The sequence below is a fragment of the Pseudorca crassidens genome, chromosome 2 (assembly GCF_039906515.1).
Source record: "Pseudorca crassidens isolate mPseCra1 chromosome 2, mPseCra1.hap1, whole genome shotgun sequence".
NCBI lineage: Eukaryota > Metazoa > Chordata > Mammalia > Artiodactyla > Delphinidae > Pseudorca > Pseudorca crassidens.
In genome coordinates this window covers 115,972,810-115,998,985 of record NC_090297.1, presented here as the reverse complement: position 1 = coordinate 115,998,985, position 26,176 = coordinate 115,972,810, and the positions used below count along the sequence as shown (strand labels likewise).

Genomic DNA, 26,176 nt, shown 5'->3' with positions numbered 1-26,176 from the left:
GGAGAAAAGGGAACACTCTTGCACTGCTGGTGGGAACGTGAGTTGGTATAGCCACTATGGAGAACAGTATGGATGTTTCTTAAAAAACTACACATAGAACTACCATCTGACCCAGCAATCCCACTACTGGGCATATACCCTGAGAAAACCATAATTCAAAAAGGGTCATGTACCAAAAATGTTCATTGCAGCACTTTTTACAATAGCCAGGAGATGGAAACAACCTAAGTGTCTATCATCGGATGAATAGATAAAGAAGATTTGGCACTTATATACAATGGAATATTACTCAGCCATAAGAAGAAATGAAAGTGAGCTATTTGTAATGAGGTGGATGGACCTAGAGTCTGTCATACAGAGTGAAGTAAGTCAGAAAGTGAAAGACAAATACTGTATGCTAACATATATATGGAATTTAAGGAAAAAAATGTCATGAAGGACCTAGGGGTAAGATGGGAATAAAGACACAGACCTACTGGAGAATGGACTTGTGGATATGGGGAGGGGGATGGGTAAGCTGTGACGAAATGAGAGAGTGGCATGGACAAATATACACTACCAAACGTAAAATAGATAGCTAGTGGGAAGCAGCCGCATAACACAGGGAGATCAGCTCGGTGCTTTGGGACCACCTAGAGGGGTGGGATAGGGAAGGTGGGAGGGAAGGAGATGCAAGAGGGAAGAGATATGGGAACAAATGTATATGTATAACTGATTCACTTTGTTATAAAGCAGAAACTAACACACCATTGTAAAGCAATTATACTTCAATAAAGATGTAAAAAAAAACCCCACAAAACCATATGATCATCTCAATAGATGCAGAAAAAGCTTTTGACAAAATTTAACACTGATTTATGATAAAAACTCTCCAGAAGGTGGGCATAGAGGGAACCTACCTCAACATAATAAAGGGCATATACGACAAACCCACAGCAAACATCATTCTCAATGGTGAAAAACTGGAAGTGTTTCCTCTAAGATCAGGAACAGGACAAGGGTGTCCACTCTCACCACTGTTATTCAACATAGTTTTGGAAGTCTTAGCCATGGCAATCAGAGATGAAAAAGAAATAAAAGGAATACAAATTGGAAAAGAAGAAATAAAACTGTCACTCTTTGCAGATGTCATGATACTATACATAGAGAATCCTAAAGATGCCACCAGAAAATTACTAGAGATAATCAATGAATTTGGTAAATTAGCAGGATACAAAATTAATGCACAGAAATCTCTTGCATTCCTCTACACTAACAATGAAAGATCAGAAAGAGAAATTAAGGAAACACTCCCATTTACCATTGCAACAAAAAGAATAAAATATCTAGGAATAAACTTACTTAAGGAGACAAAAGACCTGTATGCAGAAAAGTATAAGACAGTGATGAAAGAAATTAAAAATCATACCAACAGATGGAGAAATATACCATGTTCTTGGATTGGAAGGATCAATATTGTGAAAATGAGTCTACTACCCAAAGCAATCTGCAGATTCACTGCAATCCCTAACAAATTATCGATGGCAGTTTTTATGGAACTAGAACAAAAAATCTTAAAATTTGTATGGAGACACAAAAGACCCCGAATAGCCAAAGCAGTCATGAAGGAAAAAAACGGAGCTGGAGGAATCAGACTTTCTGACTTCAGACTATATTACAAAGATACAGTAGTCAAGACAATATGGTAGTGGCACAAAAAGAGAAATGTAGATCAATGGAACAGGATAGAAAGCCCAGAGATGAACCCATGTACTTATGTCAAGTAATCTATGACAAAGGAGCCAAGGATATTCAATGGAGAAAATATAGTCTCTTCAATAAGTGGTGTTAGGAAAACTGGACAGCTACATGTAAAAGAATGAAATTAGAACACTCCCTAACACCATACACAAAGATAAACTCAAAATGGATTAAAGACCTAAATGTAAGGCCAGACACTATCAAACTCTTAGGGGAAAACATAGGCAGAACACTCTATGACATACATCACAGCAAGATTCTTTTTGACACACCTGCTAGAGAAATGGAAATAAAAACAAAAATAAACAAATGGGATGTAATGAAACTTCAAAGCTTTTGCACAACAAAGGAAACCATAAACAAGACGAAAAGACAACCCTGAGAATGAGAGAAAATATTTGCAAATGTAGTAACTGACAAAGGATTAATCTCCCAAATATATAAACAGCTCATGCAGCTCAATATTAAAAAACCAAACAACCCAATCCAAAAATGGGCAGAAGACATAAGTAGACAGTTCTCCAAAGGAGACATACAGATGGCCAAGAAGCACATGAAAAGCTGCTCAACATCACTAATTATTAGAGAAATGCAAATCAAAAGTATAATGAGGTACCACCTCACACCATTTAGAATGGGTATCATCAGAAAATCTACAAACTAAAAATACTGGAGAGGGTGTAGAGAAAAGTTAGCCCTCTTGCACTGTTGGTGGGAATGTAAACTGATACAGCCACTAGGGAGAACAGTATGGAAGTTCCTTAAAAAACTAAAAGTAAAAATAGAATTACCATATGACCCAGCAATCCCAGTACTGGGCATATACCCAGAAAAAAACATAATTCAGAAAGACACAAGCACCCCTATGTTCATAGCAGCACTATTTACAATAGCCAGGTCATGGAAACAACTTAAATGCCCATTGACGGACAAATGGATAAAGAAGATGTGGTACATATATACAATGGAATATTACTCAGCCATAAAAAGGAACAAAATTCAGTCATTTGTAGAGACGTGGCTAGATCTAGAGACTGTCATACAGAGTGAAGTTAGTCAGAAAGAGAAAAACAAATATTGTATATTAACACATATATGTGGAACCTACAAAAATGGTACAGATGAAATGGCTTGCAGGGCAGAAATTGAGACAGAGATGTAGACAACAAACCTATGGACACCAAGGGGGGAAAGCGGTGGGGTGGTGGTGGTGGTCGTGTGATGAATTGGGAGATTGGGATAGACATGTATACACTAATATATATAAAATGGATAACTAATTAGAACCTGCTGTATAAAAAAATAAGTAATATAAAATTCAAAAATTAAAATAAAAAAAGATCAAGAGAAAAAACAAAAACAAAACCCACTGGGCAACAACCTTTTTGAAAAATCCTCAGAGGAATCAGTCTGAGCAAATCCCATGACCTCGACTTCCATCCCTTACCCTGTTCTGTCATTTGACTCCGCCTACTCCTCCTCAGCTTCTTTTTCATGGTTCACTTTAAAGTTTTTCTTAGTTAACTCCACTTCAACCTTGCTCATTCTACTCCTGTCTCATCTTATCTTCTAGTCCAAGTATTTACTGTAGTCCACATTGGGGGAAGAGCTGAGTGAAAACTGGGGTTGACTGGAGCTGAAGCATGACCTCAGGCAAGTCTGACCCTGAGTTTCAGTTCGGAAATGCAGGTAGTAAAATAAACAGGGCTCACAGGGCCCCAATATGATCAAGTGTCATATACAATTTCTGGTATTTAGCCGACTCCATTTCCCCATGCTGATCCTTTGGGGAGGGTAACTACTTCCAAGACAAGAGTTCAGAGATTGAGGAGAGCAGTGTTTTTATTGTCATCTCCATGTTGAGAATCAGAAATGTCCCCAATTGGAAATAGCTACTAATATGCTGTATCAGGGACTGTGGCTACTTTATGGGTCTCCAAATTGTCCTGGGTGGGGAAATAATTCATTTAGATACAAGAGGGATGGACCTGAAATTTCTTAGACCACAAGGGTGTGGAATCCATTCATTTGGGTCAAATAACCTTGCTTTTCTACTAATGTTCAGTGGATAGGCCAATGTAAAGGTTCATACAGTGAATTTGTCATAAGGGAGGAAGAGCCTGGGGGTGGGAGACCAGTATTTAAACTGTGTAGGTCTGAGTTCCCACACTTTGTGCTCTCAACCTACCCACACATGATCTACTCCTCACATGATTTAAAGTTGGCTCAGGTCAGAAATCCCCTTGGGTGGGTACCAGCAAATTTTAGCTTCTGGATTAATCAGGGTGATTCCTAACTGGGAAACCAAAAGCAGATATTCTCTATCAGGGGTCTTTAATCTTTTCTGAGCACTGACACCTCTGAAAACAAGTAGAAGCTATGGATCCTCTCACCAGAAAAAAAACTAACACACATTCAAACAAAATGGTTCGTTCCTGTTGTGCTCGCATTAAAAAAAAATTAAAAAAAAGCAATGGGACTTCCTGTTTCTGGTGCCTAGGCCCCACCCACGAGTTGCTGAATGGAGAGAAGAGCTCAGTGCTATTTTTCTCTAACCTTAAGACACGAATTCAAGAGAGCCCTTTGGTTCTGGCCTGTCTCTAGAGTTCCTGGGAAGTTCTGGAGAGTAGCATGTGCTCCAGAAGGTGGGAACTGCCTCTGGCTCTGCAACTTCTACTGCTGCCTCATTTGTTCTTGGCAACCAGCATACAAGGTAATTTCCACAAATTGTCTGCCTCTAATTGTGCGCTGAAAGCCCTGTCAGACGGAAAAGGGAATATGGGGTGTGGCTCAACCTGGAAGTGGAGTAGGGGCTCCAGGCAGCAGGTATTTTCATCCTAGTAACAGGGCTGTGGTGAGTTGGGGAGCCTTCCTTAGCCTGGAGAATCAGACTCCATCTATTTCCCCAAGGGGATGTGACAAAATTAGGACCTTGGTGAGATGAGAAAGTAGGCCCCTCATATTTAGTGCTGTGGTTTGTCCTCTGTAAAGTCTCCTTGCATTGTGAATAACAGGAAGCTACTCTGATAGCTGCCACATTTTATGCTCAGGTGTGTTGTGCCCCTTGAGGCATTCTTTGAGACCTTTGTCTATGCAAGGAATTGTGTCATGAGCAAAGGTAAATGATGTTGTCATTGTCCCAGAGAGAGATCAAAACTGTGGGAAAGGAAACTTGTCTAGGGTCTCTGAGTGAAAGTCTGAGCAGAGGACTCAGTACCAGAGGAACCCCCAAACATCTGATTAAGAGTTCAGGTTCATTCTTCTGCCATGGGCTTGTTCTGGTCCCCTCCTGTGCTAACTTTCCTTTCCCTGTTACAGCTGCCCAGCCCTCCAGTACCTGTCTGAGAATTGAGAGCTAAGCTATTGTCTTTCTCACTATTCCTCCTAATAAATACTCAGGTCTTTTTCATTTAAGGGGCTTTAATGCTCACCACAATGGAAAAAAATGAGTAAAAGTGAATGTTCGTATGGGAAACAAATATAACATCATAGAATTATGACAGTATGTAACTTTTAGGGAGATGAGATAGCAATGCTTGAAGGAAACCCTGTTGGCCACTCATGCAAGGCCTCTCAGGGTGGTAATACATTGGATCTGGTTTATGACAAGTTTAGGAGAGGAAGAAATTTTTCTCTACCCTTCTAGATTCTTCTGACTGGTCTAAGAATTAAATTGACATGAGACATATTAACAAGAGAAAATCAGAGTTTAATATTGCATACATGGGAGAAACCCAGAAAACCTGAATAACTTGCCATAATGGCTGAAGCCCTCACTTTAAATACCATCCTCAGCTAAAGACAAGAGGATGTTAAGGGTGGCAGTTCTGGGAGGTTATCAGGAAAAGCACAGTAAACAAGGGTAAGGTTGTTAGGCAGACTTAAGTTAATGCCTTCTCCGTTGATAAGAGTTTCTAGAGACTTGGTCTCCCTCTCTGTCCTCTTCCGGTACAGAGAGGGAGACACTCTTACAAATGAAAATTTCCCTTACAAATATAAATGTTTCTTACAAAAGGGTAACTCCTACATGATTTTCAGAATGTTTCTCTTTCTTTAGAAAATAACCAGCTTAAAACAATTAATATGCCAAAGAAACATATATTAGGGTGGCAAATTCTGCTCCTTTAGGCTGTGTAAGCCTAGATACATGATATATTGAGGGTGCTCATGGCTGTGTGGGCTCCATGGGACTGAGTTTACTCATAGGGCACTGATATGACCTTGGGAGTGGGGGCTGGCATGAATTATTCATCCAATTGTTGGGAAAGATAGAGATGCCAAGAAAACTGGAATATTTCAGGACTTTTCTAGACTTAGGTCAATGTGTCTAAATCTTTTTATGCCTCGATTATGCCTACAGATGGTCCTTTTAACCCCAATTTATGACTCCCTCACCCCATAACCACATTTCATCTAAATTTAACTTTGCTGTTTGCCTTGAAGGAGGTTCTGTCTCTCTTACCTCTAGGTCTATACAAATGCCTTTCCTCCTGCCTAAAATTTCCTTCACTCTCTTCTCTTCAGCTCCTCCCTTAGCATTCCATTTTCATGTGACTTCCTCCTGGAAACCTCAGACTCCAAGTTATGGTTGGTGAACTGCTTGACTGTCTGTTTCCTTGAGCCCCGTGAGGACAGGGACCTTGTCCAGTGCTGAACATGGCACAGTGCCTAGAACATGGCATGGGCTCAATAAATAATTGTTAATCCTATGAATGAATGACATCAAAGAACTTCCTTTCAGGTTATCTGTCCAGATCTTCCTAGGGGTATAGTAATTCTCTCCTCCCCAGTAAGGGATGCTCTTGTGAAGAAATTTAAGAAGTAATTTTAAATCTTCTCCTTAATTCCTCCTCAGACTTGAGTTTCTCAGCTCTCTGACCTCAGGGCCCCCTCATCACTAGTAGGCATCTTCCCTGTCTCCCTTCAGTACAACAGAGTGTGGTGGAAACAGCTTGAACTGGGAATCAGAAGATCTATTTTCTGAGTTCCATGCCATGGGACTTTCTATAAATTGTGAAAGCTTCCTGAGCCTCAATTTTCTCCACTCTGTTATGGATATAACAATATGCTCACCATTTTTTCAAGGGGTTATTGTTAAGATCAAAAGAAATAAAGAATGTGAAATTGCTCTGTGATTGTGACCACATACAATTTGAGGTAGATAAGAGCTGAGAAGAACATAAGGAAACTCTAAAGCCCCGCACTCTCTCCTGAGCCACAGACCTGAATTTCTAACTGCTTTTTAAACATCTCCAGACTCTCCAAACACATTTCCAAAATCTAACTCTCCATCTTTGTTCCAGCTATCTACTGCTGCATAACAAGCCACCACAACACTGGGACTTCCTCACCTTCCAGTTAGTCATTGCAATCTGGCCGATTAAACTCATTAGACTTCCCATCTCAGGAAATGGAACTCTCTCTGTTCATCTTGTCCCCCATGACACACATCTGGAGTCTTGATATCTATTGACAAATTACTTCCTTGAAAGGTTTGTACAGGTTTGTTAAATAGTTGATCTCATTAGAGAGCTCCAGGTAACTCTATATCAATATCTTTAAAACTCACCTCTTTCAGTTCTTCAAAGTTTTACTAGAAATCACATGACTTGTTTTTAGAGTAATCAGAATTTCCCCTTTAGAACCTCTTTCTCCTTCCTGGGTAGACACTTTTTCTATGAAATTACAACTTCCTTTGATCTGAATTCCCCCCACCCCATTTTAGTTTTTCTTCTCTACAGACAAGAAACATGGGTAAGCACAGGAAAGATCTGCTTCATTTTCTGTTATAAACTACAGGAAAACACAGTTACTTTATCCTAAGCATCCACACACATAACCAACTACTTCTTCTCGATAGAATTAAATCAAAATAGTACTTTTCTTAAGGTAGTTTTCTACTTCTAAAACATGGAATTGTTAGGAAGGCAAATCAAGGTTTTTTTCAATTTACTTTAAAATTTGAAAAAATACATAAATATATTATATATAAGAAAACTATAAGTGAATCTATCTTTCTGAATTTATTAGACAATCCTCTGTAACAGACTAAACCACCACCTTGTTATCCCAAATTATATAATGGCTGTACATTAATTTTTGCAATCTATATTAGTAATATTAATGCATCTTTCTTCAACTTGTGATTGGATTAAAGAATCCTTCCAGAAGACTAGAATATTTTTTTCCCTTTTTTTATGGTTAATCAAGCATTCTTTCTACTGTTTCTATCTTTAGGTTCATGTTGCTTTTTAAGCCCACCCTTTCATTAGATATTTCATAGCAAAACTCACTTTTCTTTTATTAAATTAATTTTTATTTTATATTGGAGTGTAGTAGATTTACAATATTGTGTTAGTTTTATACGTAAACATATATTCATTCTTTTTCAGATTCTTTTCCCCAAACTCACTTTTCCATTGCTATTCTAAAGCATTAGTCTCAGCCCATGAGAGGCTGCTGGGTTTATATTTCAAGGTTTCCCTTAGCTGCTTTTTATTGATTTCTTGATACTGAAACCATGAATGCTCTACTCAACACTTTTTTTTTAATATCTTTATTGGAGTATAATTGCTTTACAATGGTATGTTAGTTTCTGCTTTATAGCAAAGTGAATCAGTTATACATATACATATGTTCCCATATGTCTTCCCTCTTGCATCTCCCTCCCCCCCACCCTCCCTATCCCACCCCTCTAGGTGGTCACAAACCACCTACCTGATCTCCCTGTGTTATGCGGCTACTTCCCACTAGCTATCTATTTTACGTTTATATATCTATTATACATGTATATATGTCCATGCCACTCTCTCACTTTGTCACAGCTTACCCTTCCCCCTCCCCATATCCTCAAGTCCATTCTCTAGTAGGTCTGTGTCTTTATTCCTGTCTTACCCCTAGGTTCTTCATGACACTTTTTTTTCTTCTTAGATTCCATATATATGTGTTAGCATATGGTATTTGTTTTTCTCTTTCTGACTTACTTCACTCTGTATGACAGACTCTAGTTCCAACCACTTCACTACAAATAACTTAATTTTGCTTCTTTTTATGGCTGAGTAATATTCCATTGTATATATGTGCCACATCTTCTTTTTTTTTTTTAACATCTTTATTGGGGTATAATCGCTTTACAATGGTGTGTTAGTTTCTGCTTTGTAACAAAGTGAATCAGTTATACATATACATATGTTCCCATATGTCTTCCCTCTTGCATCTTCCTCCCTCCCACCCTCCCTATCTCACCCCTCCAGGCGGTCACAAAGCACCGAGCCAATATCCCTGTGCCATGCGGCTGCTTCCCACTAGCTATCTACCTTACTACGTTTGTTAGTGTGTATATGTCCATGACTCTCTCTCGCCCTGTCACAGCTCACCCTTCCCCCCCCATATCCTCAAGTCCTTTCTCCAGTAGGTCTGCATCTTTATTCCTGTCTTACCCCTAGGTTTTTCATAACATTTTTTTTCTTAAATTCCATATATATGTGTTAGCTTACGGTATTTGTCTTTTTCTTTCTGACTTACTTCACTCTGTATGACAGACTCTAGGTCTATCCACCTCATTACAAATAGCTCAATTTCGTTCCTTTTTATGGCTGAGTAATATTCCATTGTATATATGTGCCACATCTTCTTTATCCATTCATCTGATGATGGGCACTTAGGTTGTTTCCATCTCTGGGCTATTGTAAATAGAGCTGCAATGAACATTTTGGTACATGACTCTTTTTGAATTTTGGTTTTCTCAGGGTATATGCCCAGTAGTGGGATTGCTGGGTCATATGGTAGTTCTATTTGTAGTTTTTTAAGGAACCTCCATACTGTTCTCCACAGTGGCTGAACCAATTCACATTCCCACCAGCAGTGCAAGAGTGTTCCCTATTCTCCACACCCTCTCCAGCATTTATTGTTTCTAGATTTTTTGATGATGGCCATTCTGACTGGTGTGAGATGATATCTCATTGTAGTTTTGATTTGCATTTCTCTAATGATTAATGATGTTGAGCATTCTTTCATGTGTTTGTTGGCAGTCTGTATATCTTCTTTGGAGAAATGTCTATTTAGGTCTTCTGCCTATTTTTGGATTGGTTTGTTTGTTTTTTTGTTATTGAGCTGCATGAGCAGCTTGTAAATTTTGGAGATAACCCTTTGTCAGTTGCTTCATTTACAAACATTTTCTCCCATTCTGAGGGGTGTCTTTTCGTCTTGTTTATGGTTTCCTTTGTTGTGCAAAAGCTTTGAAGTTTCATTACATCCCATTAGTTTATTTTTGTTTTTATTTCCATTTCTCTAGGAGGTGGGTGAGAAAGGATCTTGCTGTGATTTATGTCACAGAATGTTCTGCCTATGTTTTCCTCTAAGAGTTTGATAGTTTCTGGCCTTACATTTAGGTCTTTAATCCATTTTGAGCTTATTTTTGTGTATGGTGTTAGGGAGTGATCTAATCTCATACTTTTACATGTACTTGTCCAGTTTTCCCAGCACCACTTATTGAAGAGGCTGTCCTTTCTCCACTGTACATTCCTGCCACCTTTATCAAAGATAAGGTGTCCATATGTGTGTGGGTTTATCTCTGGGCTTTCTATCCTGTTCCATTGATCTATCTTTCTGTTTTTGTGCCAGTACCATACTGTCTTGATTACTGTAGCTTTGTAGTATAGTCTGAAGTCAGGGAGCCTGATTCCTCCAGCTCCTTTTTTCGTTCTCAAGATTGCTTTGGCTATTCGGGGTCTTTTGTGTTTCCATACAAATTGTGAAATTTTTTGTTCTAGTTCTGTGAAAAATGCCAGTGGTAGTTTGATAGGGATTGCATTGAATCTGTAGATTGCTTTGGGTAGTAGAGTCATTTTCACAATGTTGATTCTTCCAATCCAAGAACATGGTATATCTCTCCACCTATTGGTATCATCTTTAATTTCTTTCATCAGTGTCTTATCATTTTCTGCATACAGGTCTTTTGTCTCCTTAGGTAGGTTTATTCCTAGATATTTTATTCTTTTTGTTGCAATGGTAATGGGAGTGTTTTCTTGATTTAACTTTCAGATTTTTCATCATTAGTATATAGGAATGCCAGAGATTTCTGTGCATTAATTTTGTACCCTGCTACTTTACCAAATTCATTGATTAGCTCTAGTAGTTTTCTGGTAGCATCTTTAGGATTCTCTGTGTATAGTATCATGTCATCTGCAAACAGTGACAGCTTTACTTCATCTTTTCCGATTTGGATTCCTTTTCTTCTCTTATTGCTGTGGCTAAAACTTTCAAAACTATGTTGAATAAAAGTGGTGAGAGTGGGCAACCTTGTCTTGTTCCTGATCTTAGTGGAAATGCTTTCAGTTTTTCACCATTGAGGATGATGTTTGCTGTTGGCTTGTCATATATGGCCTTTATTATGTTGAGGAAAGTTCCCTCTATGTCTACTTCCTGCAGGGTTTTTATCATAAATGGGTGTTGAAGCTTTCTTTGCATCTGTTGAGATGATCATATGGTTTTTCTCCTTCAATTTGTTAATATGGTGTATCACATTGATTGATTTGCGTATATTGAAGAATCCTTGCATTCCTGGAATAAACCCCACTTGATCAAGATGTATGATCCTTTTAATGTGCTGTTGGATTCTGTTTGCTAGTATTTTGTTGAGGATTTTTGCATCTATGCTCATCAGTGATATTAGCCTGTAGTTTTCTTTCTTTGTGACATCCTTGTCTGGTTTTGGTATCAAGGTGATGGTGGCCTCGTAGAAGGAATTTGGGGGTGTTCCTCCCTCTGCTATATTTTGGAAGAATTTGAGAAGGATAGGTGTTAGCTCTTCTCTAAATGTTTGATAGAATTCGCCTGTGAAGCCATCTGGTCCTGGGCTTTTGCTTGTTGGAAGATTTTTAATCAGAGTTTCAATTTCAGTGCTTGTGATTGGTCTGTTCATATTTTCTATTTCTTCCTGATTCAGTCTTGGCAGGTTGTGCATTTCTAAGAATTTGTCCATTTCTTCCAGATTGTCCATTTTATTGGCATAGAGTTGCTTGTAGTAATCTCTTATGATCTTTTTTATCTCTGCAGTGTCAGTTGTTACTTCTCCTTTTTCATTTCTAATTCTATTGATTTGAGTCTTCTCCCTTTTTTTCTTGATGAGTCTGGCTAATGGTTTATCAATTTTGTTTATCCTTTCAAAGAACCAGCTTTTAGTTTTATTGATCTTTGCTATCGTTTCCTTCATTTCTTTTTCATTTATTTCTGATCTGATTTTTATGATTTCTTTCCTTCTGCTAACTTAGGGGTTTTTTTGTTCTTCTTTCTCTAATTGCTTTAGGTGCAAGGTTAGGTTGTTTATTCGAGATGTTTCCTGTTTCTTAAGGTAGGATTGTATTGCTATAAACTTCCCTCTTAGAACTACTTTTGCTGCATCCCATAGATTTTGAGTCGTCGTGTCTCCATTGTCATTTGTTTCTAGGTATTTTTGATTTTCTCTTTGATTTCTTCAGTGATCACTTTGTTATTAAGTAGTGTAGTGTTTAGCCTCCGTGTGTTTGTATGTTTTACAGATCTTTTCCTGTAATTGATATCTAGTCTCAAAGCGTTGTGGTCAGAAAAGATACTTGATACAATTTCAATTTTCTTAAATTTACCAAGGCTTGATTTGTGACCCAAGATATGATCTATCTGGAGAGTGTTCCATGAGCACTTGAGAAAAATGTGTATTCTGTTGTTTTTGGATGGAATGTCCTATAAAATTCAATTAAGTCCATCGTGTTTAATGTATCATTTAAAGCTTGTGTTTCCTTATTTAGTTTCATTTTGGATGATCTGTCCATTGGTGAAAGAGGGGTGTTAAAGTCCCCTACTATGAATGTGTTACTGTCGATTTCCCCTTTTATGGCTGTTAGTATTTGTCTTATGTATTGAGGTGCTCCTATGTTGGGTGCATAAATATTTATAATTGTTATATCTTCTTGGATTGATCCCTTGATCATTATGTAGTGTCCTTCTTTGTCTCTTCTAATAGTCTTTATTTGAAAGTCTATTTTGTCTGATATGAGAATTGCTACTCCAGCTTTCATTTGGTTTCCATTTGCATGGAATATCTTTTTCCATCCCCTCAGGTTCAGCCTGTATGTGTCCCTAGGTCTGAAGTGGGTCTCTTGTAGACAGCCTATATATTAGTCTTGTTTTTGTATCCATTCAGCCAGTCTGCGTCTTTTGGTGGGAGGATTTAATCCATTTACATTTAAGGTAATTATCGATATGTATGTTCCCATTCCCATTTTCTTAATTGTTTTAGGTTCGTTATTGTAGGTCTTTTCCTTCTTTTTTGTTTCTTGCCTAGAGAAGTTCCTTTAGCAGTTGTTGTATAGCTGGTTTCGTGGTGCTGAACTCTCTCAGCTTTTGCTTGTCTGTAAAGATTTTAATTTCTCCATCAAATCTGAATGAGATCCTTGCTGGGTAGAGTAATCTTGGTTGCTAGGTTTTCTCCTTCAACACTTTCAATATGTCCTGCCACTCCCTTCTGGCTTGCAGAGTTTCTGCTGAAAGATCAGCTGTTAACCTTATGGGGATTCCCTTGTGTGTTATTTGTTGTTTTTCCCTTGCTGCTTTTAATATGCTTTCTTTGTATTTAATTTTTGACAGTTTGATTAATATGTGTCTTGGCATGTTTCTCCTTGGATTTATCCCATATGGGACTCTCTGTGCTTCCTGGACTTGATTAACTCTTTCCTTTCCCATATTAGGGAAGTTTTCAACTATAATCTCTTCAAATATTTTCTCAGTCCCTTTCTTTTTCTCTTCTTCTTCTGGAACCCCTATAATTTGAATGTTGGTGCATTTAATGTTGTCCCAGAGGTCTCTGAGACTGTCCTCAGGTCCTTTCATTCTTTTTTCTTTATTCTGCTCTGCAGTAGTTATTTCCACTATTTTATCTTCCAGGTCACTTATCAGTTCTTCTGCCTCAGTTATTCTGCTATTGATCCCATCTAGAGTATTTTTCATTTCATTTATTGTGTTGTTCATCATTGTTTGTTTCATCTTTAGTTCTTCTAGGTCCTTGTTAACTGTTTCTTGTATTTTCTTCATTCTATTTCCAAGATTTTGTATCATCTTTACTATCATTATTCTGAATTCTTTTTCAGGTAGACTGCCTATTTCCTCTTCATTTGTTAGGTCTGGTGGGTTTTTATCTTGCTCCTTCAGCTGCTGTGTGTTTTTCTGTCTTTTCATTTTGCTTATCTTACTGTGTTTGGGGTCTCCTTTTTGCAGGCTGAAGGTTTGTAGTTCCTGTTGTTTTTAGTGTCTGTCCCCAGTGGCTAAGGTTGGTTCAGTGGGTTGTGTAGGCTTCCTGATGGAGGGTACTAGTGCCTGTGTTCTGGTGGATGAGGCTGGATCTTGTCTTTCTGGTGGGCAGGTCCACGTCTGGTGTGTGTTTTGGGGTGTCTGTAGACTTATTATGATTTGGGGCAGCCTGTCTGCTATTGGGTGGGGTTGTGTTCCTGTCTTGCTAGGTGTTTGGCATAGGATGTCCAGCACTGTAGCTTGCTGGTCGTTGAGTGAAGCTGGGTGCTGGCGTTGAGATGGAGATCTCTGGGAGATTTTCACCGTTTGATACTATGTGCAGCTGGGAGGCCTCTTGTGGACCAGTGTCCTGAAGTTGCCTCTCCCACCTCAGAGGCACAGCACTAACTCCTGGCTGCAGCACCAAGAGCCTTTCATCCACACGGCTCCTTAATTTGGGATGATTCGTTGTCTATTCATGTATTCCACAGATGCAGGGTACATCAAGTTGATTGTGGAGCTTTAATCCGCTGCTTCTGAGGCTGCTGAGAGAGATTTCCCTTTCTCTTCTTTGTTCTCACAGCTCCCAGGGGCTCAGTTTTGGATTTGGCCCCGCCTGTGCATGTAGGTCGCCGGAGGGCGTCTGTTCTTTGCTCAGACAGGACGGGGTTAAAGGAGCCGCTGATTCGGAAGCTCTGGCTCACTCAGGCCGGGAGGTAGGGAGGGTCACGGAGTGCGGGGCGGGCCTGCGGCGGCAGAGGTCGGCGTGACGTTGCAGCAGCCTGAGGCGTGCTGTGCGCTCTCCCGGGGGAGCTGTCCCTGGATCCCGGGACCCTGGCAGTGGCGGGCTGCACAGGCTCCCCGGAAGGGGGGTGTGGATAGTGACCTGTGCTCGCACACAGGCGTCTTGGTGGCGGCAGCAGCAGCCTTAGCGTCTCATGCCTGTCTCTGGGGTCCGCGCTTTTAGCCGCAGCTCGCGCCCGTCTCTGGAGCTCCTTTAAGCAGCGCTCTTAATCCCCTCTCCTCGCGCACCAGGAAACAAAGAGGCAGGAAAAAGTCTCTTGCCTCTTTGGCAGGTGCAGACTTTTCCCCGGACTCCCTCCCGGCTAGCCGTGGTGCACTATCCCCTTCAGGCTGTGTTCACGCTGCCAACCCCAGTCCTCTCCCTGGGATCCGACCGAAGCCCGAGCCTCAGCTCCCAGCCCCGCCCGCCCCGGCGGTGAGCAGACAAGCCTCTCGGGGTGGTGAGCGCTGGTTGGCACCGATCCTCTATGCGGGAATCTCTCCGCTTTGCCCTCCGCACCCCTGTTGCTGCGCTCTCCTCCGCGGCCCCGAAGCTCCCCGTCGCCGCCACCTGCAGTCTCCGCCCGCAAAGGGGCTCCTAGTGTGTGGAAACATTTCCTCCTTCACAGCTCCCTCCCACTGGTGCAGGTCCCGTCCCTATTCTTTTGTCTCTGTTTTTTCTTTTGTCCTACCCAGGTACGTGGGGAGTGTCTTGTCTTTTGGGACGTCTGAGGTCTTCTGCCAGCGATCAGTGGGTGTTCTATAGGAGCAGTTCCACGTGTAGATGTATTTCTGAGGTATGTGTGGGGAGGAAGGTGATCTCCGCATCCTATTCTTCCGCCCATCTTCTCTTGTCTCCTCAACACTCTTTTATGTTGTTTCTTTTGAGAGTTTCTGGGCAGCTTTTCCATTGCTCCTCTGCTGTCTATGTCATAATTGTCATCTTTTATTCTTTTATTCAGGACCCAACCATAAGACAGGGCTGCTTCACTGGCCCAGTTTGGGCACAGTATGATACTTAAGAAACACAGTTCATTGGTCATAAGTAATTAAATAGTAACTCAAATTTCTACTTGAAGTCTCTCAAAGGATGTTAAAGGGAATCCAATTTATAAGTTATAGTGATACTTCCTATCATATCCTCTCCTGTCCTCTTCAGTCTTCTCAAACCATCCCATTCATCTGCTGCCCAGAGATTCTCACTCCTTTGAGCCTTAGTACTATAGCACCCCTATTTCCTAAACCAACCTGAGTGGCCCCTGTTTTTCTTCTCCTTTCCTCTCTGCCTTTTCAGTCCAAACCAATCTTAAGAAGTAAGCAAAAAAAAAAAAAAAAAAAAAGCTAAGGGAGAATAAAAGTAAGAAAAATGTGACTAGTAGGAGGTCATGAGGAGACAACTGGGAACACTTATGTATGCATTTTTGTCCCTGCCATTCATTCATTCATTCTTTCATTCTATACTAAACAACAAATGTGAGCCAAATATTGTGGGGATTGAGTAAGACATGGTCTTTGCCTTTGAGAAGCTCATAATCTTAGTGACTATGTGTCTGTTATAGTTTCTCCCTCCCCCTTACACTGTAGTTTGAAGTTTTTTTGAGCATGTTGGTGATACCCTGGACAAACAAGATCTCATTGTTATAAAGCAGACTCCATTCTCACAAGGAGAAATGATGTGTATTATACCTGGGTCTGGATCATGACTTGAGTCTATATGCTCCATTCTTCATTCCTCATTGTGTTCATCTTCATTCCTCCTTCCCCAAGGAAGCTTCAGGTAAGTTTTCTGGTCCTACCCTGGTGCTGGGGCCTCTTTCTTATCATCACATGTCCTAGCCAAAGACCTGGTTCTGTTTTTCTTTTGTGCATGCTGATGTCTTTTACTTTTAGACCTAGCCTACAAGTGAAAGCTTCTTCAGGAGCTGCTACAGGTTTTTGGATTTTTGGCCCCTACTTCAACATTCTTCACTCTTCCAGATTCACACATAGGCATTCATTCCTTAAAAATATATCATTAGTCTAGTCCTTATTTTACCACTGTTTTGGTACAATAAAGTAAGTTCAGCAGGCAGTTGTTAAACATCTCAGTACTTAATGCATAGTACTAGATGTTATGGATACAAAATTAATGTAGGTAATAATAATAAAACAATACATGACATTTATTGAATACTTACTAATCTTCCAAGTATTAGTCTAAGTACTTTATGTGTATTGATTATTTGTGTTAATTTAATTGTATTCTAAGCATTTATTTGTGTAACTCTGGGTCAGGGTTCTTTAGAGTAAAAAGAACCAATGGGATATATATAAATATATAGAAAGAGATTTATTATGAGGCCCATGCAGTTATGGAAGTATAACCCATATTATGTACTTCTTTGGAGAAGTCCCATGATCTGCCACCTGCAAGATGGAGGCCAGGAAAGCTACAGGTGTAGTTCCAGTACAAATCCACAGGCCTTAGAATATATAGACTCATGATTTGAGTCTATATGTTCTGTGTTCTTCATTCTCAGTGGACTCATCTTCATTCATCCTTCCACAGAGAGTCTTCAGGGGAGCCAATGGTCTAATTCCTAGTTCAAGTCCTAAGGTCCAAGGACCAGGAGCACTGATGTCCAAGGGTAGGAGAAGATGGATATCCCAGCTCAAAGTAGAAAGCAAATTTGCCTTTTTTTCCTGCCTTTTTGTCCTATTCTGGCCCTCAGTAGATTGGATGATGCTCACACACATTGGTGAGTGTGATCTTCTTACTCCGTCTACTGATTCAAATGCTAATCTCTTCCAGAAAAACCCTTATAGATGATCCAGAAATAGTGTTTTACCAGCTGTCTGGGCATCCTTTAACTCAGTAAACTTGACACATGAACTTCACCTTCACAAACTCTGTAAGATAAATACTAAAACAAATGCAGAGATGTTAGGTAAAATGCTCAAGGTTATACAGCTAATAAGTGGGCCAGGATTTGCATAATCTAATTCCAGAACCCATGATCTTTTTTTTTTCTTTTCTTTCTTTATTTAGTTTTGGCTGTATTGGGTCTTTGTTGCTCACGCAGGCTTTCTCTAGTTGTGGCGAGCTGGGGCTACTCTTTGTTGCAGTGTACAGGCTTCTCATTTCAGTGGCTTCTCTTGTTGTGGAGCACGGGCTCTAGGCACGTGGGCTTCAGTAGTTGTGGCACGCAGGCTCAGTAGTTGTGGCTCATGGGCTCTAGAGCACAGGCTCCGTAGTTGCGGCTCATGGGCTTAGTTGCTCCACGGCATGTGGGATCTTCCTGGACCAGGGCTCGAACCCCTGCATTGACAGGCAGATTCCTAACCATTGCACCACCAGGGAAGTCCCCAGAGCCCATGATCTTAACCATCATACTACAATGGAAAATGAGTTAAACTCATAAGACTCATTTTTTGTCCTTAGGAAGCATGTGATCTGGTGATAAAGGCAAGTAATAGATATTAAATGGATCACTTTAATATGATATGAGTTCTAAGATATAGACATGCACAGGATATTGTAGCTTTCCGTCCTCCTTCCTTCACCACCTATGTGTAATGATTCAAAAAAAGCCATCCTGGTGGTTGGCTGTGACTTCTTACTGAGAAATAAAGCGGTTAATTGTGGCTTGTGCTATCTTCCTAAACATATGTCTGAGACTTGTTGGAGAGTCTACCAAGGATGACCTAGGCCAGCAGTTCTTAACCAGAATGAAGGCAGGAAGATTTTTTCCTCCCAGGGGGCATTTGGCATTGTCTGGAGATATTTTTGATGGTCACAACTGGAATGATGCTACTGGCATCTAGTGGGCAGAGGCCAGGGAGGCTGCTAGATATCATACAATGCACAAGGACAGCCCTTCACAACAAGGAATTCTCTGGTCCAAAAAGTCAATAATGCCAAGGTTGAAAAACACTGACCTAGGCTGTCAGAGATTATAAAGTACGGAATGGATCAATCAGAAACACTCTGGAAATAAATGCCTGTGTGTGTTTGTGAACGCGCCAGGCAAAAATTAAATGCTCCATAACTGGTTGTTGAATGGATAGATGGATGGTTGGAAGGATTAGTGACTAGGAACTTGAAAGACCTGGGGACACAGGCATTTTGAATCTTTATTGAAAAGAATGTTTTCGGGAACGATAGACATGTGGAAAGTAAATAGGTATAGACACGATGTTAAACAATATGAAGTTTTTTGTGACAGTATATGAGGTAAGAGCGATATAGATCATATTTCTTCTTTCCTCTACCATTAGCTTTTTTCTACTGCTCTTTCTCAGCCTATACATTTACACTTAGTTTTCCTCCCTCCACAGAGAGAGTTAGCAGACCTTCCTTCATCTTATGTCTTCTGGCTATCACCTTTTCTTTCTCCTTGCATTCAAGAAACCAGGGTTTTTAGAACTGAGGCTTATACAATTTGGAGTGCCCTCATGAGAAAGAGAACAGAACTGTAAATACAAATAGGAACAAAAATGAATGTAGTTAGGATGAGAAAAGAAAGCCCAGTGTATCACAAGTTTTTTTAAAAGCTGACAAATACAAAAATCACGAAAGCCAGAAAAATAGCACAATATTTTTATTAATAAAATGCGTTCACTCTCCTATAATACTTTGCCACTGACTAACTCTGGTTCCCTTTCCTTTCTAACCTTGTTTCTCCTTCACTTCTTACCTACTGCTGGAGAACTAAATTGAAACACAAGGAACACAAGCACAGAGAGGAGACGTGACTCGTCATCATTTTCTTTGAAAATGTCCTATTAGGAGAGTAAGGGAGAGAGCAAGGGCTGGCTCAGTGTCCTTTTTCTTTATCCTCTAGGGCAGAATTAGACGGATTATGAGCACATCTCCTGTTCTCATGCCCACTTCTCAAGCTCTGACTATCATTGAGTTCCTGATCAGGGGTCAGGCCCTCTGATAAAGATCATACTCACTGCTCCCAAGCAAAAGGCTCTTCCTTCTTCTTTGTTCCACCAGCCCAGGCCAAAGCCTGGGCCACTGGGCAGCTCTGCCTTTTTTAAAATGGGTCTCACTCACTCTGCCTCTCATTGACAGATTATTCAAAATATGCCATCTCCGGCAGCAACGTGAGTCTGTCAATCTCCAGTTTGCCGACGAAAAACAAATCACTCACCTGGCTTTATACTACTGACCAGAAGATTGTAGAATGTGATTCCGGTCAGCTTAAATACTTCAATACTAAATTTAAGGACAGGGTCAGGCTTGATCGTCAAAGTGGCACACTGCACATCAATAACGTCCAGAAGGAGGACAGCAGCACTTACCTCCTGAGGGTGCTGAAGGACTCTGGGTACGAGGACGAATGGAAGATCCCACTGGAGGTGCTTGGTGAGTTAGGGGAACCAAAGGGCAAGTCCCCACTCCAGGGCCCTGGACAGACCACTGGGAGGGGACTCTCCCTGGGAGGGGGAGGGAAAAACCTCAGGATAGGCTTAATTCATTTCTCCTGGAGCCAGTTCCACTTGGAAGTGAGGCTGGGCCAGCCAGACTCGAAGTAGATTACTCTGGGACATTTAAAACCTCTTCTGACATTAAGGAGTCTAAGATTTGAAGATAAAGAAAACAGTAAGGATGGTTTCCTCTCTATTCTCTTCATGCTCTCCTGTGATCAACCCAAATCAGTTCTGAGCTCTTCTTAATAACATAACTGAACAAAGACTTCATCAAACATAAGGAAAAAGATAGAAGAGATAAAGGATTGGGCAAGAGCCATTCAAGAGTGTTTTTACCTTACTGAATGGGTGGGAAAAAAACTTCCACTCCTAGTGCCAGCCTAACGAGTATAAGTGAAGTAAGGGCTAGAACATTATACTTGGAGTCAGACAGACCTGGGTTTAAAACCCTGGTCAGTAACTTACTAGTTGTGTGAACTTGGAGAAAGATCTTGCCATCTCTGCCCCATTAGGTAAGATTCTGTTGATGGCAAGCGATGGAGACCAATTTGATGTACCTTTAGCAAAAAAGAATTTCTTAAAAAAAAGAAAACTAGGACTATTTAAAGCAATGCAAGGAGTTTAGAAGAGTCAAGAAGGGCTGAAGGGAAGGAAGAATGGTCTAAGAGGCTAAAATCCCCTTCTCACTCACTTCCTCCATGTCATACGGCCTGAAAGTTCAAGACGTACTGGGAACAGGAAAGATTCAAAGGCTCTTACAGTGGTTTTAAAAAAAATCCCAAATTTGTATCATTTACCAAATTCTGTGGTAAATACTCCCACCACAGCCACCTCCAAACTGCTAATGGTTTCACAACCAGCTTGCAAAATTTCTGAATATCTTAAAATCCACAAGCTGGCTTGGCTTTAGCACACTTGCCTAGGGATAAGACCCTGAGGGTGCGATTAGCAGAAGAATTATCCTTCAGTCCAGCCCAGGAATTTCTGACAGCTCAAAGGGGGCATCTTGGAGCCAGTCTGCCCTAGCTCGCTCTGTCCACAATGTGCTCAGGGTTGTGCTGCTCACCATGGGAAATGAGGAAGGTATGCAAGACTTGAGTCCAGACCACAGGAAATGATGGAAGACAGTATGAAGATTGCTCATGTAAAGTATGCAGGAGGAGTCCAGCAATCTGATAGGGTTTCACGGAGGAGATGGATCTAGAGTTCAGGAGGTCAGATGGCAGAGCCTCCACTGCCCCTCACAGACATATGATCCAGAGGCCAGCACTGATTGGGTCAATTCTCTGCCACATTTTAATCCTATGACATCTGAGCTGTATTGATTCTGTGTTTTACGCTTGACCAGAAGGAAAAGACCCCAGAGGATTTCAGGTAAAGCAGTCCTAGTCAAGGAAGGAGCAGATGATGGGATTACCTCTCAACAAATCTGGCTGCAGGATGACATCAGTGAAGATGCTGTGACCTCCAACATGCATGTAACGCTTACACCCTGCAAAAGCACTTTCTCATGGATGATGGCATTGTATATTACTAACATGAGTCATCCTACATGCAAGAAAGAAGTTCAAGGGATCAATTATCTTGCCTAATGTCACTCTAGCAGGACCAAGTCCAGGACCCAGGCTGGTCTCACTGTAAAGCAAGTGTTTTGTCTTTTCTATTGCATAACTGATTCATCCATCCATCCATCCATCCATCCATCCATCCATCCATCCATCCACCTATCCCTTTCATCAGATACTTATAGAATACCTGCTCTGTGGCTGGCACTGAGATACCAAAGTTAACTGATGCAGTGCTGTTCATCACTACTGACTTTTGCTGGGAATTCCATGAGGTTCTTCTCTGTAGTTCTGCCAGCATCCAGGAAAGGTATAGGGTGGTACCCCTTACCCCAGGACTCTTGCTGAATCTGAGCCCAAGAACTCTTGAAGGACTGATAGACCAAGGTGCCAAGTGTGGACCATTGTTAGAGAAGGGGCCCTGAGCAGCTCAGACAGTTGGGATATCAAGTCCAACCCCGCTGATATCTATGCTAAACCTCTGTTGTTCTTTCTGGCCCACAGATTGTCATAACCCCATTTTTGTTTCTGGGTGCATGGCTCCCCCTTCTGGATCCAGCTTAGCTTCACTCCAAGGAGTAGCTCTTTCAGTCTGAAGCCTCCAGAGGTCAAAACTGCTCACTGGCTCCCTCTGCAGGGGCCTCTTCTCCATGACTGCTCCTGCAGCCCTCTGGGGCTCCCTTTGTACTTTGTTGGCGAAACCCTCCCAGCATAAATGCTTCATAAATGCATAAACCCATTGTCTCATCTTAACATATTCATTTTTAGACCCTGTACCAAAGCCTGTCATAGAAGTCAAGAAGACACAGGAAGGGAACAAGTGTAACCTGACCTTGTCCTGTGTGATCCAGGACCAGTCTGTAAACTACACCTGGTATGCAGAGTCCCTTCCAAAAGAGTTCCAGAGCAGTGTGCTTGAAGTGACTCATACACCACAAAACTACTCCAGTTCTTATACCTGCCAAGTCAGCAATCCTGTGAGCAGCCAAAATTACACAGTCAACTTCACTTCACCCTGTGTACTGGGTAAGAGATACTGCCAAGGGAGCTGAGGTGGGCACAGGGTAACTAGTTTTCTCTTGAAGGAAGAAAAGCGTGGAGAACTTATTCAGCCTCCTGGCACAGAAATTAGTGGAGAATCCTAAAGGCATGGAAGACTTGGGTTCTCTAAGGTTTCACTGCCTTGCTGAGAGGGTTCACCGCCTCTCAGCAGCTCACCTCGGCTTTGTGGAGCTCAGGGTCCTCATCTGCAAAGGGCAGTTGGCACAGGGGCTCTGATTTCCCCTTCTCCTGCCGTGCTCTAACAGTGCATCATCCTGGAATCTGAGGCCAGTGTCCTTGCAGGATAATCTGAGATTTCAGGGTGAGCAGGGAGAAAAAGGGCAAGTAGGGGAACAGTCCAGACAATGTTGGGCCGCAACACAGAGGCATTTCTGGTGGGCAGCGAAGGAAAAAAGGGCCAACTGGATGAGCATGAGTGAGAACAAGTGGTGAACAGGAGAACCTGATCCTAAGGTAGAGACTTTCTGTTCTTCCCCAGGTGTATGCTCCTTGATGAAGCTGGAAAAGCAAACTCTGGGTTTCGTGTTTCAGATTTCTCTGTCTCCTGGGAGGATCCACTCATTAGAGCATCACTCCTCGTTCTCTCTCAAGCCTACACAGGTCCCATAGTGGGGTAGCTATGAGTATAGGTTTTGGAGTCAGTTACACCTGGGATTAATCCTGGGACTGTCACTTACTAGCTAAACAAGTTACTTAGCTTCTCCAAATCATGTCCTTCTCTTTTTTTTTCATATTTATTGGAGTATAATTGCTTTATGATGTTGTGTTAGTTTCTACTGTACAACAAAGTGAATCACTGTATGTATACATGTATTCCCATATCCCCTCCTTCTTGAGCCTCCCTCCCACCCTCCGTATCCCACCCCTCTAGGTGGTCACAGAGCACCGAGCTGATCTCCCTGTGCTACGCATCATCTTCCCACTAGCTAGCTATTTTACATTTGGTAGTGTATACCTGTCAATGCTACTATCTCACTTCATCCCAGCCTCCCCTTCCCCCACTGTGTCCTCAAGTCCTTTCTCTACGTCTGCATCTCTATTCCTGCCCTGCCCGTAGGTTCATCAGTACCATTTATCTAGATTCCGTATATATGCATTAGCCTAGGGGGTTTGTTTTTCTCTTTCTGACTTACTTCACTCTGTATGAAGTCATGTCCTTCTTAAATAAGACAAAACAATAGTTCTTATCTCATACTGTTATAAGGATTAAATGAGGCAATACAGATAACTACCTAGCACAGTATCTAACAAGTCCTCAATGAATGGTAGATAACTTAGGCCCAATCCTTTTAATTCTAGAGACACTAGGGATTTGGCAACCACTTAATAAATTTGGATCACCATCTTCAGCATTTCAGGCCCTGTGCTCTCCACAGGCCTGAAATCATATCCCCAAGCCCTGGTGTACAAATCCCTCCAGAATAACTCATACCTGTGGCACCAACATTTACCTGAGATTCCTGTCATACCCAATCATCAGGGATCATGGCCCCTGGAGACATGGCTCTTTCATGGTCTTCTTGGACCCAATCTACTCTGCCCACCTGTGCTGATTTCTTTACCTCTGCTCCCACACATGAGCTATGGAAACTGTATGTTCAGTATTCTTCCCAACTAACTGGTCATGTCTCTTCTAGTCTTTACTGATATGCCCTGCTTTTCTGCCACCATAGACCCAGTATGACACTTTGCTGTCTGACCATAAGACCACCAGTTGGCTGGGTGGTCCTAACACCACCTTTATATCACCACCATATCCTGAGATCCAGAAAAAGGAAGAGAAACAATCCCTGTCCTTTATAGAATGAAAGTGGCTGCTCATTCACAGAGAGGATGAAAGCAATAATACATCTATTTTTTGAAGGGCTAAGCCCATCTTGTCACTTTTTTTTTTTTTTTTTTTTTTGTGTTATGCAGGCCTCTCACTGTTGTGGCCTCTCCCATTGCGGAGCACAGGCTCTGGGCGCGCAGGCTCAGTGGCCATGGCTCACACGCCCAGCCGCTCCGCGACATGTGGGATCTTCCCGGACCGGGGCACAAACCCATGTCCCCTGCATTGGCAGGCGGACTCTCAACCACTGCACCACCAGGGAAGTCCCATCTTGTCACTTTTTAGCTATCCAAATTATCCTAGAAAAGTATCCCTAATTCTTCTTCCCTAATTTATCAGTATCCTGCCTTCCCCTTCTGTATCTCTTTATTTCCCTTTCTTTTTTTTTTTCCTACCCCTTTTTTCCTCCTATTTGGTACTGATGGTTAGTAGTGTAGAGAAACAGGGAAGGGAACTAATACTTCCTTCCCTAAAGTTAACGCATAGCATCATATTATCAACTGCACCTGAAGCTCTGCCCTACTTAATTGCTGCCCAGTGTAGGAGAGTGATTCTTTCCCAGGTCCACAGAGGTGCCAAGGTAACCTTCAAGTACAGGACTCAGCTAAGCCAGTGATATTTAAGGGATTTCTGTACTCTTTATACTTTACATCTGGGACTTTGAGCTTTGCTCAATCTGGTAAAAGGATGTCCCAGGCACATTGGGTCTGGATTGAGGGAGGAAACAATTCCCCTGCTCTATAAGCTCCCATGCCAATGTCCAGTACCCCTGCCCCTTCTCAACACATTAATCAAGACACCTAAATGTTTTGTGTTTTCTTGTTCTTTCAGCCCCATCCTCTGGAGTAGCTTGGACTGCCACTTGGCTAGTGATCACGGTAACCACTGTTCTTGGTCTCCTATGGATCTGAGATAAACTCTTCTAACTCAAGAGTGGCACTTCAAGAAATTATCCTCATCAGTAACGAAAATATTAACCAGGACAGAAGTTCTGGTTATATAGGATGAGTGAAAGAATTGAGATGTTTACAAGGATTTTCATATTAACTTTTTTAAACAACAATAATATTTTATTTTATATCCTCTAGTTGTTTTTTAACATACATATACACATGCATTCTTCCCATCAAAAAATGGGCAAAATGTATTATGAAATGTTTTCTTGTTGGAATAAATATTTGATATGATTGCCAAAGTGGATTCCTAAAGTTGCCCCAAATTTGTCGGACAATGCCTGCTCCATTAGCCTAGACAAACTGGAACATGGAGATACAAAGGGCAACACCTGGGACCACTGCCTCCTGTGTGCCTGCGTGGCTGGGAGGTAATTTGTGCTGTCTCTAACTCCCGCTTCCACATCCTTGCCAAACCTCCTGGGGTTCCAGCTCTCAAACTCCTCCCCCACCAAGTTCTGGTCTCCTTCTCAGTGTTTTGCCTGTTCTAGCCTCTGTGAGGAACATACTTATTAGGTTTCCTGGGAATGTGGGGTCAGGCTTACTCCCCCAGAACTGAGTAT

The 26,176-nt window shown here is 41.4% G+C and overlaps 1 protein-coding gene across 1 annotated transcript; it reads left to right on the top strand.

Annotated features, from left to right (window-relative positions):
* Nucleotides 1–4,276: 4,276 nt before the first annotated feature.
* Nucleotides 4,277–25,684, top strand: CD48 (CD48 molecule). Its single transcript, XM_067714060.1, has 4 exons — nt 4,277–4,453; nt 19,844–20,137; nt 22,536–22,793; nt 25,492–25,684. The coding sequence occupies exons 1-4, from the start codon at nt 4,372–4,374 to the stop codon at nt 25,569–25,571; spliced, it is 714 nt and encodes a 237-aa protein (XP_067570161.1). The 5' UTR covers nt 4,277–4,371; the 3' UTR covers nt 25,572–25,684.
* Nucleotides 25,685–26,176: the final 492 nt, after the last annotated feature.